The 18,276-nt window shown below is 42.0% G+C and overlaps 1 protein-coding gene across 1 annotated transcript in view; it reads right to left on the bottom strand.

Annotated features, from left to right (window-relative positions):
• Nucleotides 1–10,769: 10,769 nt before the first annotated feature.
• DSCAM (DS cell adhesion molecule) overlaps nt 10,770–18,276 on the bottom strand; it is a 480,683-nt gene continuing 473,176 nt past the window's right edge. Inside the window, exon 33 of the mRNA XM_026868377.1 lies at nt 10,770–11,720. Within this exon, the coding sequence (XP_026724178.1) occupies nt 11,380–11,720 (341 nt within the window). The 3' untranslated portion in view covers nt 10,770–11,379. The remainder of the gene's footprint in view (nt 11,721–18,276) is intronic.

Here is an 18,276-nt window from a genome sequence, read left to right as displayed (position 1 = left end):
GTTGTAAAAGTATGTAATGTAGATGCTCACATACACAAGAGTTGCGCCACTGAAGAACACTGAAACAATGAGCAGGTGGATCAGGCTGCTAGAATTGAAGTAGCTCAGGTGGATCTGGATTGGGAAAATAAGGGTGAACTGTTTATAGCTCAACAGGCCTATGACACATCAGGACATTTAGGAAGGGATGCAACACAAAAATGGGCTCATGATTGAAGGGTGGACTTGTCTGTTGGTGCCCTTTCACAGGTTATCGATGAATGTCAAAGGTGCATCATAATCCAACAAGCTAAGTGGCTAAAGCCTTTTTGGCATAGGGGATGGTGACTGAAATATAATATAGGGAAGTCTGGCAGATTGATTGGACCACACTACCATCAACCTTTCATGGCAAGCAGCCTGTGCTTACTGGATGGTTGGAAACATACTCCGTGACTCATGCCACTACCCAGAATGCTGTCTTGGGCCTTGAAAAGCAAGCCTTATGGCAAGATGGCACCCTTGAAAGAATTGAATCAGACAACGGGACTCACCTCCAAAACAACCTCATAGACACCTGGGACAAGGAGCATGGAATTGAGTGGATATATTACATTTCCTGGAGGCACCAGCCTCCAGGAAAATCTAGTGATACAATGGACCGTTAAAAACTACACTAATAGCAATGGGTGCTGGGACATTCAAGCACTGGGATACAAATTTAACAGAAGCCACTTGCCTAGTTAACACTAGAGAATCTGCCAGTTGACCTGACCCTGCCCGGCCAAAACCTCTGCACATTGTGGAAGGAGATAAGAACCCCACAGTACATGTAAGGAATTTGCTGGGAAAAAACAGACTGGGTTATTCCTTCCTTAGGGAAGGGTAAACCTGTTGGCAGGATTGTTTTGCTCAAGGACCTGAGTGCATTTGGTGGGTAATGCAGAAGGATGGGGGAATTCAGTCTGTACCTCTAGGTACAGAACTTAATCCTGGGAGAAAATAATCTGTGATTTGTGTTGCATGTTATGGTACAGGGAGATGAAGGACAAACTTTCACTTAGGTTTTGGGACCCCACATTATGACCATATTTAGAAGATATTTATGGCATTATATATACGCAAAGCTGAGGTTAAAATGGGTGGATGGCTGGATAGTAAGTGGCATGTGTTAAACCTAAAGCCAGAAGTTTCCCTGTGACCCCCAGCAAGGTACACAACTGAAGAACCAGGGCAAAGGGATTTCTTTTTGAAATGTTGAAGTGTCTCCTTCCCAAGGCTCGGGAGAGAAAATCTTCAGGGTTTTGGTATTAACAGCAAAGAGGAAAGCAGGGTCTTATGGCTGAGGCACTCCAGATGCAATTCTGCTCCCACAGGAAATTCTGTTTTGATACCACCGAATAATTTAGTCCAGAGGAGACCTCAGGGATTATTCCTCCCCCGCTCAGGGCAGGGCCAGCATAGTTTAGGTGACTTAGGGCTTGTCCACTTGAATTTGGAGTGCCTCCAAGGATGGAAACCCCACAGCTTCTCTGGACAATCTGCCACCGAGCTCAGTTGAGCAGAATCAAGCCCTGTGTGAAAACCAATGAAGGCTGAAGTCTTGTGTCTACAAAATGGCTTTGAAGAAAACATCTGATCCCTCCAGCCTTCCCTTCCCCATAGGTGTGACAGTGGGCGGATAAAGCATTCAGGCTTCCGAGTTATTTTGTTATACTCCGCATATGTGCTGTAGAAGTGCCAATGAATGAAAGACTATTCCAGCAGCTTTTCCCCCATGAGATTTACAGCTCCTGAGTCTTCAGTACTAGAAATGTTGCTGTACCCTATTCAGAGGGGAGAGTCCTATTTCTCAGTGTGAATCAGATTAAACGAAAAACTCAGAGACATCTGACCTCAATATTCTGCCATCTTTGAGGAGACATCATGTCACTGTCAGAGCCACAATAATATTTGACACTGCCACTCTTACTAAATGCTGAAGTTTTCAATTATTTTGATTAAAACTGCAAAAGTTGGGAACTGTACTGTCAAGCATCATCTTGACAGAGACATCAGCTGTGCATAACTTTATCTATATGGCAAGACCTGGTGAATTTAAAGTTGTGGTGAATTTTGCCAAGGTCTTAACTCTTGGTCACTGTTATTTTTCTTCTCTGAGCAAACCACTTTCTTTGTTACACACTTACCTGCCAGCTTCTCTTATCCCAAACCTTGACTAAAGTTGTTGGGACATCACTGACTGTAAATATAGCAAGATTTTGTCCTGTCAGACCTGAGCATGTATTTTACAGGGATTATGCAGATTTTGGAGATGAATTTCTGTTATTGAACCATGCAAGAAACAAGCCAATATATTGATAAATAAATGGGCAAGACTTGCTCCTTTCTCATGTGGTCCAGGCTAAGGTTCTCATCTTCCTTACTGAGCTCTAAGACTGCTTCAGAGCTCACGTGCTGGAAATGGTTTCATTCATATGCAGGTAACATGCTATTTTCCTTCAGACACTGTGCTTTTTATTAGTGTGTTTGGAAGTTGCCCCAGGAGCTGGGATATACCCTGGTTTCCATGGATCTTAAACTCTCTGATAAATTCAAACGCCAGCACCAGCTGATTGCTCTGCTCGTTCAGCTGCCTGGTCAGTTGAAAAATTGATAATTTGCATGGCAAAATTTCAAGCCTCTTTCAGGCCCAGCACACATAACTAAAGAAGTGCTTCCTGGGAACACTCACTGAAGCACTAGGCAAGTTGTTTTTATCCTGAGCTCATTATTGGCTATTTTCATCAAGCCTGCTGAGACCCAGTCCTTGTCCAGCCTCATTATGGCTGCTCCATTTCTCAGACAATGCAGCATGAAGAAAACATGTCAACATGTGATAATCACGTGGCCAAAACTGCTTTATCTTCTTCAGATAATGCAAGTGTTGGAAATGTTTCCGTTTGCCTCCTAGGGTAGAGAAGGGAAATGTGTAGCTTGCCAGGAGAATGGAAATTCTGAAAGTTGCTTTGTTTTATAAGAAAAAAAAAATCCTAATGTTTCCTTTCTGTTTCCAGCCTGTTGTGGCTGTAGATGGTGGTTTGGGCTGCTTCCAGGCAACGGAGGGAAGCTGCCAAGGTCACCCAAAGGGTGGGGATCTGCCCTGGTATTGGGAAGAAACTCTTGAAGCTCCACTTAGAAACTGAATCTCCACAAACCTCTGCTAGACCCTGAATCTAGGAGAAAGAGACTACCAACAGGTGGATGACCAGGCCTGATTTAGTAGATGGTTTGTTGGCCTCAGAATCTCACACTCAGGTAACTGTCATATATCTAAGGCCAACTGATAGAACTGGCAGGAGACCAGGCTGGTTTTATACTGGATGTTACCGAAAATGAGAGACACTCATGAAAATTTTGGGTGCACTGAGTGGTCTTTTCCAGTGAGAACCCTAATCATCAGGCTATGCTGAAACAAGTCCATTGATGATAATCATACTTAGTAGCAGTAGTCTTTTGATTAAATCTATTCTTCATGACATTGCCAGCTTTGGCATAAAGCTTTCTGCATGTTCTTGAGGAGGCAAACACTAACCATCTCCGTATCTGCTCTGGATGCCATCTATGGAAATGGATGTGGTTTTGCTGTGCTGTGTTAGGAGGGGACTGAGTACAGCTCCCCGCGACTTCTTGTGTGCAGGAGTGTCTGAGAACTGGGTCACAGCTGCAAAGAGGGATCATGGGCTTGCTGTACTTTCAAAGTGTGCAGAACACTTTCTAGTGCTCAGACTTCATCCAATACTTTTTCCTTTCTTTTAGTCCTTGTCAGTGAAAATGACACCCTTCACCTTGACCCCAGCATTTGTCCCTAAAAGTCTCCAACTTCTCTTCATGCATTGAATGGATTAAGAAGATCAACTGCTTGCTGTGAGGAGTGAAGAATAAAATGCGAGGTTATAAAATTAACCAGGAGACACTGTCTCCTGAATTGGACAATATTTGCTAAAGGGTGAGCCATATATAGTTAAGATCTGCCCATGCAGCCATACACAGCTAAAACAAACAAAGAGTGATGTGACTGGAAGTGGGCAATCGCTGTGGTTTCATGGTGCTATAGCATATTTCCCTGCTCCCTTCCACCAGGTGCAATGCAGTGGTAGTGAAAGGGTTGGAATGATAGCTTTCACTCTGATCTTGACATTCTCTGTGCAGATGACGAGTGTGTGTGTGTGTGTGTGTATGGGTGCATGCGTGCACGTCTGCACACTGTATTCACAGATAAGCTACTCATGGTGCAGGTGACAGCTGGCTCTGTAATGCTAAACCGACCAGAAACAACCTGCAATCCCACCTGTTTCCCACACACCAACTCCCTCTGTTTGGTCTGACAAACCATGTTCACAGCTGTGCTGTACTCCTGCCCCGGGCCAGTGAAGAGCAGACTAAATCTCAGACATACCCTACATGTTGCAAGTCACCCATAGGAGCAAATGCACAATTGGGCGGTCACATCTACTTTTTTTTAGCTGCTAAATCCCAAGTCTTCCTCCAATGAAGTCTGCCCTGAAATTAGTTCCACCATCTCTCTAGAGTTTTGTCTTGGCTCTCTTTGAAATGACGGGAAACTGCAGTTATTTTTAACAGCACCTCATCAATTCTGTGTTGCCTATTGCTTTGGTTCACAGCTCTTCCACCTGAGGTGATTCTGCTTATAAATACTGTAAAGGCTTCACCTTCAAGGATGATGATTTAATTAGAAGTGCAAAATGCTATGGCCCAACATGTCAGAGACTAGTGAATGAGCTTTTGTGGTTGGTAGAGAGCAGCTTGCCAAGGTATCCATTCATTTCTGTACATGTAAGATGAAATGCAACTGAAGCTGTCACCATTTTAAAAGGAAAACCTTATTAGAGTCCAGGCAAGGATAGCAGAATAAAATAAATGGCTTTTGCTGCTTCATCTGTTTGTATGTGGGTTCAGGTGTGATTATGTAGTCTGCTATCAACTTTAATTAAGCTTTCCCTTTGCTCCTGACCTTGGGGCTTAAATATAATTTGTTCTATAGGAAAGACAGGTGGTACAAGCTCAGTGTTTTAAAGTTCAAATTGATTTCAAATTAAATTTCCTTATGGAAGCATATAATTTTACTATTACTAATATTGGAGCAATTACACAGAGGTGAAGAAGCTGGTACAGATCAGAACCTTACAATGCTCTCATGCTTTTCTTCACCAAAAAAAATAAAAAATAAAAAAATAAATAAATAAAAAAAAAATCTGCCCTGCTTTGTGGCCTTGTGCTTTTGGTATAATGTTGCTTAAATCCAACTGAGCCCCAGTGAGCTCCCACTTTTCTGCCAGTCTCTGGCTGCCCATGAGAGCTGGTGACAGTTGGACATCAGTCACCAGCACACTGGTGTGCAAAGGCACAGATGGGCTCTGGCAGACCTGTCCCCCACCTGGGAACAGAGGTGAGGTCCTTAATGCTACCAGCCTATTTATCCTCTCTAATGTAACAGGAGGTCTTTTCTTGGCATGGGAGCGATGTGAGCCCCCTGGGAGGGCTGGGAGCTGCAGCTCCTGGTAAGGCAGGCATGCTGGCTGCCATAGGCAGGGTGGCTGTTTAATTTCAAGCCTCTAGACTGAGTTTATCCATCAAAAGCCTCTGAAAAGTGATAGCAGTTTGTGACAGGAAGAAAGGATAAGGCCTGCAAGGGGATGGGAAGAAAGAGGATTTTAAAGCTCTCCATGAACCTGGTGTGCTTTCTTTAGAGAAAAACTGCAGGATCAACCATAGCTGGTGGAAGCTCTATCACAATGTGAGTGCTTGGTATTTCTGAGCCCCCAGCTGCAATGTTGCCTGCATTCCCCATGCTACCCAAGGCCTTTGCTGCACTGCAAATAGCACTGAAACCACTGCTTTCTCTGTCAAATTGGAATCAGCTTAATTTTGTTATCCCACCAGGACTGGAACTGTTAAAAAAAGCACACTGGAAAAAATTTAAGATTTAACATGCAAAGATGTAGCTTAACTGAACTTGGGCAATATTCTAAAATCATATTACTGCATGTTACAATTTTGATGGCAAGTTTCCTTAATGAAAGCATTTCTCCAGGTTTTCCACCTTGTTTTCCCATTGTGTTGTGGATTTCTCAACTATCTCACCATTATGTGATATCCTTTTATAAATCACCTATTTTCTTTCAATTGAATAAAAGAGTGCAAAAGTTTGAACTGTGGAGGAGCTTTTTTTATGCTTTCTGTAAAACCAGTAGCTTTGACAATTTATCTCAAAGCAAATTTTTTTGTTTCAGTACTCTGGGAAATTGGTGCTGGCATCACTCTTCCGTGGGCAACAGTAGGGATCAGTTTCTTTCACACTTGGTCCCAGGGATTTTGAAATCTTTTAAATGTATATATTTCCTATTTAAAAAGAAGTCACTGGCTAGAAATTCTGTGTGTGCATTTCTAGTCCAGCAGCATCAGAACAAACACCTGCATCAACCTTCCTTCTGACAAGCACATCACAGAGAGACGAGTCTTTATGCTCAAACAATTGCTCCAGCAGGCAGGAATGCTGCCACCTCTCACTGTGGCTGTGTCCAGACAGCTCTGTGTGCAGGGTCATCCCTGACGCTTGTCTCCTCGCCTACCATCGGGCCTGAAAAGTACCAAGCACCTTCAGTGGGTGCCTGCAAAGGGGAAAATCATTCACCTCAGAGGACAGAGGTGCTTAAAGCAGAGTCAGGAAGAGGCTGCTGTGGGGTGGAGAGCTGGCATACCAAATGCTCCCATGCTGAAGACTTGCTGCCAAATTCACAGGGCTCTTGTCAATCCTGAAAATAGTTACACATCCTTCTTTTGTGTCAATTCTAGCACCTTCCTGCCCTGAAATCCTGTAACAAAGGAATGTAACATTCATTGTGAAAAAAGGAGGAATAGTTCAGAAAGTACAAAAAAACCCCAGGGATGTGCACTGTAGGAGCCCCCAGCAGTGCTAGTGGTGTGTGCTGTGCTGGTGCACTTACTGCAGAGGTATTTTCTTTCTGGGGAGGTGGGTAGGTTCCCCTTGGGAGGTTTGGGCAAGCCCAGAAAATATTAATGGTGGAAAGCACTCTCTTTTCCCTGCTGCAATGCCTCATAGTCGACCGTGAGAGCCCATTAAGCAACCGCTGTGACCTAAAATAACCTAACACTAAAACTATGAGCAGGCTGTCCAAACTGTATGCATTTTTATTTTTTTTTATCCTTCTTTTCTTAAGAGAGAGCTCTCTTCTTTGTGAGAGCTTTTCAGCCTACTCAGGAAAATGGTGTGCTGGCAGAATTTGCTTTTCCAGTTGCCCCCTTTATCCCACCTCTTTGCTGTTCATGTCTTCAGAAAAAAAAAGACACCCCACCCCACCCCAAAAAAGCCACCCAAGCCCATCCAACCAAAAAAACCCTCTTCATACATATCTGGATGTGCAGGCAAAGGATGTTGGACATCAAAGTCTGAATTTACTCCGAATTACTTAATGCAAGGAATCAAATCGAGACTTTTTGTTGTTTACCTGCCTACAAGCCAGGGATGGGTATCATGCCTCCCCCAGCTGCCTGGGAAAGTGGGAAATCTCGTTGCACAAAACTCCTCTGGATTCTGTGTTTGTCCTAAAGAGTAGCCCAGGGTTGCTTTCTTTGTTTTTCAACTATGTTATTTGGTGTAATAATACCTCACCTTGCTTGTAGCTTATAACTCCTAACTCCTCATAGCAACAGTAAAACTGCTATGGAGCTCACCTGGTTAAAAAAAACAATCTATCAGAAGAAAATTTTTAAACAGTCAAATTTCTTTGGTTCTGAATAGGAAAAGCAAGCTCCAACCTAAAAACAAGGAGAGGGAAAAACTCAGCCGAGTTTAATGTAATTGTGCTAATCAGACAATTTAGGTGAAACAGTAATGGAATAAAGAAGGATAAAAGGGTTCTTAGAAACGGCAGGAGTGAGGGAGTTGCTAACTCATTTGAGACAAAAAGGGAGAGTTAATTACTGTCTTTGAATCATTAAAGGGTTAGCTGAGGTTTAGGCATGGGGAAAAGTATAATATGAAAAAGAATGAGTCTCTCTAAGGAGGTATGAATTTTAGTACACAGAAGACAGGGAAGAACTTTTAGCTCTTGAATGCATCTTTTGAAGAAAAGTCTCCTATCACCCTCAGGACTAAGATGGAGTCGCAGTTCTGTGCAAGATGTGCTTGCCTGATGCCTAGATGTTCCAGTACTTTGGAAAGTATCGTCTGAGATTGCATGCTGGTGCCAACTATTTTTTTCCACTTACATGAATATTTTCCAAGAGGGTGTTTGGTGCAATGGGGGAAGTATATCACATGCTGGGATGCAGACTTACAGGATCCACAGATTTTGATGGTTCTGTTACAGGAAAGTGTTTCAAATGAAGCTGGTAGGGACACATCATCACATTTTCGTCCTACAAACCTGCAGGGACTTGACTGCTCCCAGCTGCACTGATCTGAGAAAAGAGATTACTTCTACCTCCAAACCTTGCTTAGATGAGAACAGGACAGACATTTCCTTAAAGCTTCTGTTACATGTTTAACTAGCTCTACAGTTCCAGTGCTGTTTGGAAAATTAAAAGCCACTAAAACTCCAAAGCCAAGGGGACCGTACACATGTTTACAGTTATGCATGCTGATGAGCTGGCTGGATCCAGGGCATGGAGCCAGGCGCCCTGCAGGTCTGAGCCTCCGTGTGCTAAGCAACAGCCCAGTTCCACTCTGATTTAACCATCAGGAGTCCGCCCATTAATTTCTTTGAATATGGGGCCCCCAAAGGCATCTTCATTTCATCAGGATGATGAATATTATCAGGCATATTGAATACAGATGAGGACGAATTCTCGTTAAGTCAAGGACAGTTGGCACTGTGCAGATTGTCAGCCAAATGTAGATTCAGGGAGATACTGGAATATTTCACTATCAGCAGTCACCAGAAGCCTAAAACGTGAATATTTCCTCCCTCCATCTCAGGCACATTCTTGTCTGTCACTGAAGACGAGTTTTGGTGGGAAGGGCTGCCATGGGACCTGCCATCCCTGTGCTTGAGGACAGCAAAGGGCCATCAGAACAAATGGATCAAGCCTCGATTTTGCCCTAAAGCTTTCTGCCTTTTTTTCAGAGGACAAGAAGGAGGCTTGAATGGAAGATGAAAGTGGCCTGAGACTTCAAAGTCCTGAATGCTACTGAGAAAATTATTTTTTTTTTGTAAATACAGCACTAACACCCCATCCAGCTCAAACTGAGTACACTGAAAAGACTCTTTGGGAATCAAAAAGAACGGGATTGCCTGAAAATGAAGTCTCCAATAAAAGGTTAGGTTTTTGTGGCTTTTTTCAATGGGAAATAGTAAATGAAATTTCTTTCTGCGTATTTAAGATAGGCTTGTATTAATAAAATGTTTCGATATGGAAAAAAATCAACAAAGCAAATTAATTTAATCTTTTTTCAACACATAGTTCTTTCATTCTATTTGGAAATAGTGTAATTCTTAATTATTGATTTTTTTTTTTTTTACAGAAGTAAAAGTTTGGGGTTTTTTTTGTTTTTCTGATCTGGGTTTTTGTTTTGTTTTTTAATATGCTTTATCACAATATTGGTCAAATAGGCAGATTAGGTAGGAAATGGTTCCTTATCTGAGTGAGATATCAGCGCTTCTCTGTAGGTCTGTAAGAAGTACATACCTCAAGGATGTCTTCATTTGGTTTCTTCTGTAGGACTTTCGCACTTGGGCTTGACGAGCTAAGGATGAAAGTGCAACTTGACTCATTTCGAGACACTTAAGTACTTTGCTAACTTAGTGCTCTTATAACAACATAATTGCATTAATAATATTAATGAAACAATTATACATAACTGCATTTTTCTATTTTAAAACAACTTGAATTGACCATGACGCACAAATGTTTGCATTTAGATGTGCCCACACTGTCACTAGTCAGGGAAATTGCAGGAGTTTCTCAGCCTGCTCAAGCTTACTGAATTTTATTGCTTTCAGACCCCAATTAGTATTTCCAACCAGTGATGAACAGCGTGTTTGTAATAGCACTAATCTGGGATGCTCTGCTCCATGTTCTCTTGGTCAGGGCACACCAAGGTAGCCAGAACATACACAAGGAGACACTTAGAAAGGCAGCTCAAATGTTGTTGTGTTAAACCCACCAACTGTAATATTCAATCATTTATGCTTTGTATAAAACAAGCACTATTACTTCTCATGTAATCAAAAGGTGCAATAAAGTAAAATGAACTGACAGCTCCCCTGTAAAAAGGATTTTTTCCTCTAAAGCCACGTTGAACTTGGACCTGAATAACTTTTTCCTCTCCTTTCTCCTATTATGGGAAAAGCTGTATTTTTTTTTTTTCCCCCAGTCCTTACATAAGTGACTAATTTCTGTGAGTGCTGCTCCCAAAAGGACTAAAGATCCATTCCTAGGGAGTAAGTAAAGTAACATCAACACATTCCTTCTGATCCAAAAAATACTGAAGTTGAACAAAAGCCTCCCAGTGGCAGATGAAGTGAATGCAGAGTCCCGGGTGACTGTGGTTCAGAGCACCCAGGACTTGCGCCATTCTGGCTCTCTGCTGCATTGTAGCAAAAAACCTGTGGGTAAGTGAGCACCATTTTTCCAAAGTTATGACCCTCACTTTCCTCTTCTGCCCAAGGCACAAGAAGACATTATTCATAGTATGGTACTGATATGGCAATTACACTCAGGGAAAACCAAGTACAGCAGAAGGCAAGGGAAGCAGACATCACAAATAAAGGCAGAAGACCCTTTTATTTCGCATAGACAAAATGCAAAGAGTGTCTCATTAAATTAATATTTAAAAAAAGCCCGAATCAGTCCCCTCACTCCACTGACATCACTCATCCTAGTTAACAACAAAAAAAAGAACAATCAAGGACCCATTTTCTAATTTAAAAAAAAAGTGCAAACATGACAAAAGACTTTTGTTTTTCCAAATCAATGTTCCTGTTGAATTCACAAATAGGGTGATTTATTTTTTTTTGTGATTTTTTTTCCCTTTTAAATCTTGTCTGATGGAACTTCCAGTTAAAATGTTTTAGTTAAGTCTCCATGCACTTTGTAGAAAATCAGTAAAAACACAAACGCTTGTGAAGATCAGAAAACTGGACTCTTTTACCCAAAAATTCAGATGTCCAGTCAGATGAAGCTCACACTCAGACAGAAAAAAAGCAAGAGAGTCTTTGCACTGTCTGCCGTTCATATTATTATTTTTTTGTCAAATATTTTGGCAATCTTCTTCTTTAATTATAAATATTGGAATTCAATAAAAAAAAGGTAGCTTTCATTGGATTTTTTTTCAGTGTAAATATTTACAGCCACTGTCCAGCCATGCTCTTTTTGTTATACCAGGGTGTAAGATTTTGCGTAGGGATTGTTTCCTTTCAAATGGCCCCGGGAGTCCAGCAGGGATTCTTGGGAGCTGCTCATTTTTGCTGCCTGTCCTAGCTCAGCTCCTTCTCGCTGAGGTAACGTTGCCACAGCACCAGGTTGCCATGACTGTACTTCTCTTGTGGAGGATGTCTCCATGGGTATCGGCTCCAGGACAGTGGGGCGCTTCAAGGTTCGGCTTTTCTGCGGCTCCAAGCAGGCTTGCCCCAAACCCAGGTCTCTGCTCGTGCCCTGCACGCCACGGTTCAATAAAAAGTCCATCCTAAGGTAGGGTGGCAAATGCATGAGATCACCTGGGGAGGCAAAAGTGAAGAAGTCACGAAGAGGTCATGAACTGTGTTATGCTCACCTGCTGGCTAGGGAACTCAACCTGATGGATTTGGCCACCAGTATTTGTAGTCAAACCAGCTGCAGCATTTGTAATCGATATATTGTTTATCAGATATTTACTATGCTATGATCTTACAGAATCAAGGGTCAACAAACTCATTTTGGACAGATCCATAAGAATTCACTATTAATATTTGTGTTCATAACAGAATGACTATAATGACAAATAGGATGTGGTTTACATGCACTCACAGCATCAAGAAGATAAACTGAAAAGACCAGGATTTTTTTCTCAAAATCCTAAAAGAAATTATCTTGGTTTTCCTTTGTCAAAACGTGGAAAATGTGGAGGCTCAGTAGTTTCCTTTTCTTATTTTCCATTTTAAATTAGAATCTTCACAACTACAATTAATGACCACCAATCTGGAGTAGAATGACCAAATTATTTAAAATGGATGAATGAGTGTCAAGGCTAGAGTTTTAAAGAGATTTCAGAATAAAACAGAAAAGCTGCCCCAATACGAGAACATTTACCTGCCATCCATCATCACTGGGTTTAAACCACTAATGATTTTCTACCACTATGTCCATCAATATGCTGCTGTTTTGTGGCAACAAAATGCACTGGAGCTGGCACCTTAGCTCTTGCATCAACCTTCCCTTCTTCTTTATTGACGAGGAAACCTCTTAATTGTTATTTCTTCTGATTCCTGGGCATTTCTATGTGAGCCTAGTGATGGCAGCCTGCTTAGTGCAGAAGAAATCTACTGAGTTTAAACAGGTGCCTTGGACCTGCTGTCTGGAATTAGACAGGGGTGAGCATTGCCTTCCACATATCAGTTACATGTATTAGACCTACTACAGAATTCAGATTTATTTATTCTAGCCCTGCCTGTTAGGCATTCATAAAGTTGCTTCAAGGAAATGAGAGGCAATCAGGCACATAATGACATTCCCTTCTAAAAATATTTGATGGTGTAACCTCATGTATATATGAAAAAAAGCACTCTTACAGGTGCATTTGCATTCAAGAACAATATTTCCCCTTCTTTACAGACCTCTGCAGGTATATCGCTTCCTTTTTATGGCTGATATCAAACCCACAGTCTCATCTACAGATGGGATGCATCCTGAATGTTTAAAGTAGAAGGCTCTTGGCACCTTTGTCTACATGAGCTGTTTACAGCAGTAAAAATTAAGGCTGACTTGTGCCAGTGGCATGAACCAGGAAAGCACTTCTTCATAATAAAATTATGCATAATTTCAGGTTTCCTAACCATGCCAAAAACTGTCCAATGATCTAAAGTAAAACTGTTCCTTTGCTTTCTCAGATAAGTCAAGGCACTGCAGATCTTACCTAAAAGACTAACAGCATCTGCCCTATCCTTATTTCAGGTCACAGACAGAGAATTGCTAAGTTACATTTGGACAGAATCACTGTTTATTCCTACAGAAATCCCCCAGGCACTGTCTGACTCCATATGTTTTATCCTAGCTACATCTCCAACACAGATGCACCGTACATGGTATTTAAACCCCATGGAGTAAGATGCACGTATCTCAAGATTAGGCTGACATGCACCACAGCAACTTTTATGTAAGGTTGGAGAGAGAGGGGGAGGTTTGCACTTAAAATCATACTGATTGCCACTTGAAAAATGAATTGTGGTAACATTGATTGGTTTTACTCAGTTACCTTGTTTTCTTGCAGCACTTTTCATGACAAACACATTAAGTGCACGAGACCTATTTCAGCTGAGACAGCAATGTACCTGCTGCTGGGGTAAAGTACGCCAGGATGCAGACACACAAACTGGCAGGTGCAGGCAGGTGCCGACTCACTCTACTTAACTACAGGCATCGAACTGAGCTGCCCGCGGGTGTGACCCTGCTGCCCAGCAGCTTCCCTGCCTCCTTGTCACCCAGACCCCGATCCCCTAGCAACCCATACGGCACCCCAGTTATTTTGCTTCTGGGTTCCCTTTTGGGTCGAGTTCTTCCAAAATGTGTTTGTGGGGGCAGTTTGCTCCAATGCCCATTCCCCCTGGGCTGCAGGAAGGAGACAGCCTTCATGGGAAATGCCTGTATCACTCTCTCCCTGTGGCTGGATTGTTTGCAGCATCGTGGTATCCTAAATAAGGAGCCTTATCACTACCCACTTCTATCCAGCGGGGGAGAGAGACAAGAGTGTAGGAGCGAGTGATGCTGCCCCCGCGTACCTGTCTCTGCCTGCTAAGGAAGGTGATGAGGACCTTCATTTGGATGCCTCAGGCGTGGGTTATCACTGTCAGGGCTCCAGCAAAGGCGGGCAGCAATGCACACCTCTGAGATGGCAATAGTAGGTGTGAAAAACTTTGTGACAAACTATAATACCAAGGTAATACCTTCCCTCTTGTCAGAGATATTTAGAGACTGCCAGGCTCAGAAAGTTTCTCTCGCACTCCCACAGTTGCTCCCCATGAGCAACAGGGCTCCCTCAGCCTCAGCAGAAGAGGACCAGTTTCCTGAGTGGAACCCCCATCCCTACTTCCCAGGACAACAGGCCTCTTCCTGAAGATGTCTGTCACCCTAACACCGGCTGTGACGGGCTGCTGCCAGGTGGCACAGCGCCTGCTGCTTTATTAAGACCAGCCAGGTCATTTCATACACATTGCCTCTTACTACCGCATTTCTGTTTTATGGTTGACTTTCCAGGAAGGAGCCAGTGTGTAGCAGAAGCCGGAGCACAGCTCCTTGGCAGTCCCCCACGGTCACCTCAGAGAGCAGCTTCTGCATCTTAACACATCGCTACTTCTTGAGGGTGACAGATATGCACGGACTATAAAAAAGATCAGTGTTGAACCTTATAGAGATGAAGGCTGGTTTTCAAGCTGCTGTCTAGACATTTCTCACATGTACTTAAGAGCTTCAGGCTATGTAAAAAAGACCTTTTTTTTTTTTTCCTTCCCTAGATCTACATAAGAACACATAGTGAATATCTGTGTAAATAATACGCAGTCATTTTACTGTAATCTTCTAAATGTCTAGGAGTGAAGTTCCAACAGGATTGCAGTAATGAGAAACCAGAGAATGTAACTTGTTCTTCAAAGCTGGATACACAACACAAAATCTCTGACATGGCTTACACAGAGCACTCATTATTTGATATGATTTACACATTTTCCTATCATAAAAAGTGCCAGTGCTCCTTCTTATCTGCAAGAAGCAACCTTCCCTGCAATTGCTTGTAAAACAAAGCAGATTATTAAAACCACTGGAAAATAAAAATGTTGAGAATGGAAATTTTTCTTCTTTGTTAAGATTGAAATGGTCTCACAGGATAAAAAATGTCTCTGATTTATAAAAATTAATGTGTTTCTGACTTAAAACCACAGTCTTTGAAATACAACCACAGGGGTTCACTTTTGCCATTATGAAGGTGTTCTTGAGAAGATTAAAAGCCTCATATCTATGGAGTTACTTGGAAAGACTTTGGTTCTCCTCCTTCTGGACACAACAGTGCAAACATTTTTCTGGTTTCTTGCTATTCAGCTGAGTGATGATTTTTTTCAGGCAAAGCATTATGAAGTTTCAAGGTGGTTCATTGCCTTTGATGCTCTAATTACCTCTTTTCAGCTGTGTGTGTGCCTTATTAGTAATGAAAGCAAACCTTTCAAGTGCATGAGCACTGCGAATGAGCATGTTAAATAATTCATGCATTTTGGCTTAATTAGTACAAAAGACATTCTAAAACTATAGTTTTCCTGATACATTTTTTAAAAAGCGAGATGTGCTGTATTATAGATACACTGAGTTTGTACACAAATAATAAACATCCAGTCAAATCTGAATGTGACAATTTAAACCAGAGCTACCTCACTCTTTTTTTTTTTTTTTTTTTCTCTGAGTGGCCAACCCTCTAGTGAATTATTTAGCATAGCATATTTTAGAAAATGTTAGCTTCAATAAATATTTGTCAACAAATGGTAAAAGTCACTTACTATGATATTTACTGTAAGCAATACATTCTACCAAAAAGGGGGTGTTTTCTGAGTTAATGCAGCACCGGGCAAAAACTATTTACCTTTATTTCACTACAATTAAGCTGATATAAGACATTTTGTGAAAACAGTAAATATTTTTATGCTTCCTTTGGAGGCCAGCTTCGGGTATGGGAAAGGTTGGGATGAATTTGACAGGCTACATGGACAGAAAAATATCACTGCTCTACTTTTTCAGGATTTTATTCAAGATAGCTCACTTGTTTGCAGAACTAAACCAAGCTGAGACGCACTCTTTTTTTCCCCAAAGATTTATTTCATACCTCTTTCAAATGCCAGAAAGCTTGCATGTATTTTTGCTTTAATCTGCTCCAGAAAAATCTAAGTATTTGTGCTATGTTCAATACAAAGATCATCACAGGCTGGAAAAAAGATGCTTTTACTAAGTTGTCACATGATAGCTATATGCATTTTCTCATGAATCATATCTTTCACTAAAGCAAAAGTAATTTGTCTTCACAACGCTCCAACACAGATACCCTCAGTGATGATTGCCTGATGATTTTCAAGTTTTGGTTGCCATGTGAAGGAAATTTCATGCTATTTGAAAGATTATTTTAGAAAAGTTTATAAAGTAGGACTGGTGACTATGATGGGATATTTTATTTAACAAAGGTAAGAATAAGACTGGGTGAATAGGGCATTCACACAACTTACTTGAATAGGTGAGTGGGTTAAAAAAGCTCTTAATGATCTCTCTGGCATGATCTCACAGAATCATAAATCATGCCAAAATTGAATCCATGCAGCTCTGTTAGCACGGGTAAGGTGCCTTGCTGACAGTTACATTGATTTGGGACCCGAGTATACAACTCTTCATGACATTGTGCGGTGCTCAGGGGGTGTACAAGTGCTGGCGAAGGTGGAGTGCCACTACACTGGGCATCTCTTGGATTGTCTTAAGGGAAAGCACTGATGGGATATTGCGTTTTCCTTTGAAAAGAAGAAAGGGAGACAGAGCTGCTGCCAGATAGCTTTAAATTTTGGTTTATATTGACTAGAAAGTATAGTGGCATTTTCCAGCTCACTAGCACAATGAATAAACTGGTGAAGACTTTGCTGATACTCACAGGCTCTTTTCCAGGAAGAAATTAGAAACAAGAAAAGGACAGAGGGTTTTCAAGGCCAAGGTGAGAGGTTTGATGAAAAAAAGAGCACAAGTGATGTTCAGAGGTCTTTGTCACTTCAAAAACTGACACACCGTTAAAAGCTAGCAGGCAAAGCTTTCTTAGACAGCAGCAGCTTCACCTGAAGCATGACTGATAGCAGCAGCAACATTTCTTACAATTGCTGCTGTCAGTGTTTGAAACCTGCTGGTGCTCCTTCACTGTTCATCTTCTGTCCGTGTATCCTGCACCGAACCTGCAGAAGAGTCTGCACTGCGCCGCAATCATTCCCACACCAACAGGCTAAGAGTCAGACCTGCATGGCTCACAGCACACTGCAATGTCAGATATAAACACACTTAATGAGCAATAAAGCCAACTGTTGGGTTACCTTGATCCTCTGACCTGCTCAACGAAGCATGGGGTAAAGAGGATCAGTCCTGCACTTCCTTGCTTGCCTGATACAGGTCTCAGCCTGGCGGTGCCTCAGTGAAGAGCCCAGCACCATCTCTGCCCTGCCTTGTTAGCCAGGAAAAGTGACTGGCTGCAAAGGGAAGCAAGGGGATACTCTCCAGAAGCAGTCATTCCTGCCCCGAAGTGGGGAGGTGAGTAGCTGCTCCCAGCACCCAGCTGAACTTCGTGGTGCCTCCCTTGACCCAGCACCCCATCAAAGGGTCAGGTGGATACTTGTTGGAAACTTGGATGATAGTGAAACGAACCAAAGCAGTAGGCAGGCTTTAATGTGTTTGTTTTTTTCCCAGGGTCTATTCAGTGTGGAACTGCTTTCCCAATGCTCTTTGTTTAATAATTATTATTGTATCGTAAATTTTGTAATAAAATGTCACAACCGATCAAGAAAAAATTTCTGAAGGATGCTTTGAATAACAGGGTTCACCTCCTTAGAGCCAATTTTGATCAGTAATGGAAATGGTGGTGAAATTTCCTCATGCAAATTACTGACTGCTTGAATGAATGGTAACCTCAGCTTGCTCCATCAACAGGAGCACAACATTACCCAGTTCAGGAGCTCACAGATTCCTTCTGAGCCCACTTTTTCAAATCCCAAACTGGATTTAATAATTCTCTAAGATGATCCAGAATAAAAAGCAAAAGGTCCAACCCCTCCCTTAAATTACAATCTTAGGGAGCAGCCAAGCAGAAGAAGGGGAGAGGAAGGAGGGGGGAGGCAGGGTACAGCTTTCTCGTTAGCCAAGAAGCTGCTGTGAGGGCAGGCACATGCTCTTCCAATCTTCAGGGTAGCTTCAACCTCTGCTCAGCTGCCCAAGAAAAATGATCCAAGTGCTCAATGTTTGGGGAACACTTTTAAACAGACTAAATGCTAACACTGAACAAGGCCAACAAGGTGTCTGCAT

This window comes from Athene cunicularia, assembly GCF_003259725.1.
Source record: "Athene cunicularia isolate RWA chromosome 1 unlocalized genomic scaffold, athCun1 chr1_part1, whole genome shotgun sequence".
In the NCBI taxonomy this organism is placed as follows: domain Eukaryota; kingdom Metazoa; phylum Chordata; class Aves; order Strigiformes; family Strigidae; genus Athene; species Athene cunicularia.
This window is presented reverse-complemented; position numbering and strand designations above follow the sequence as displayed.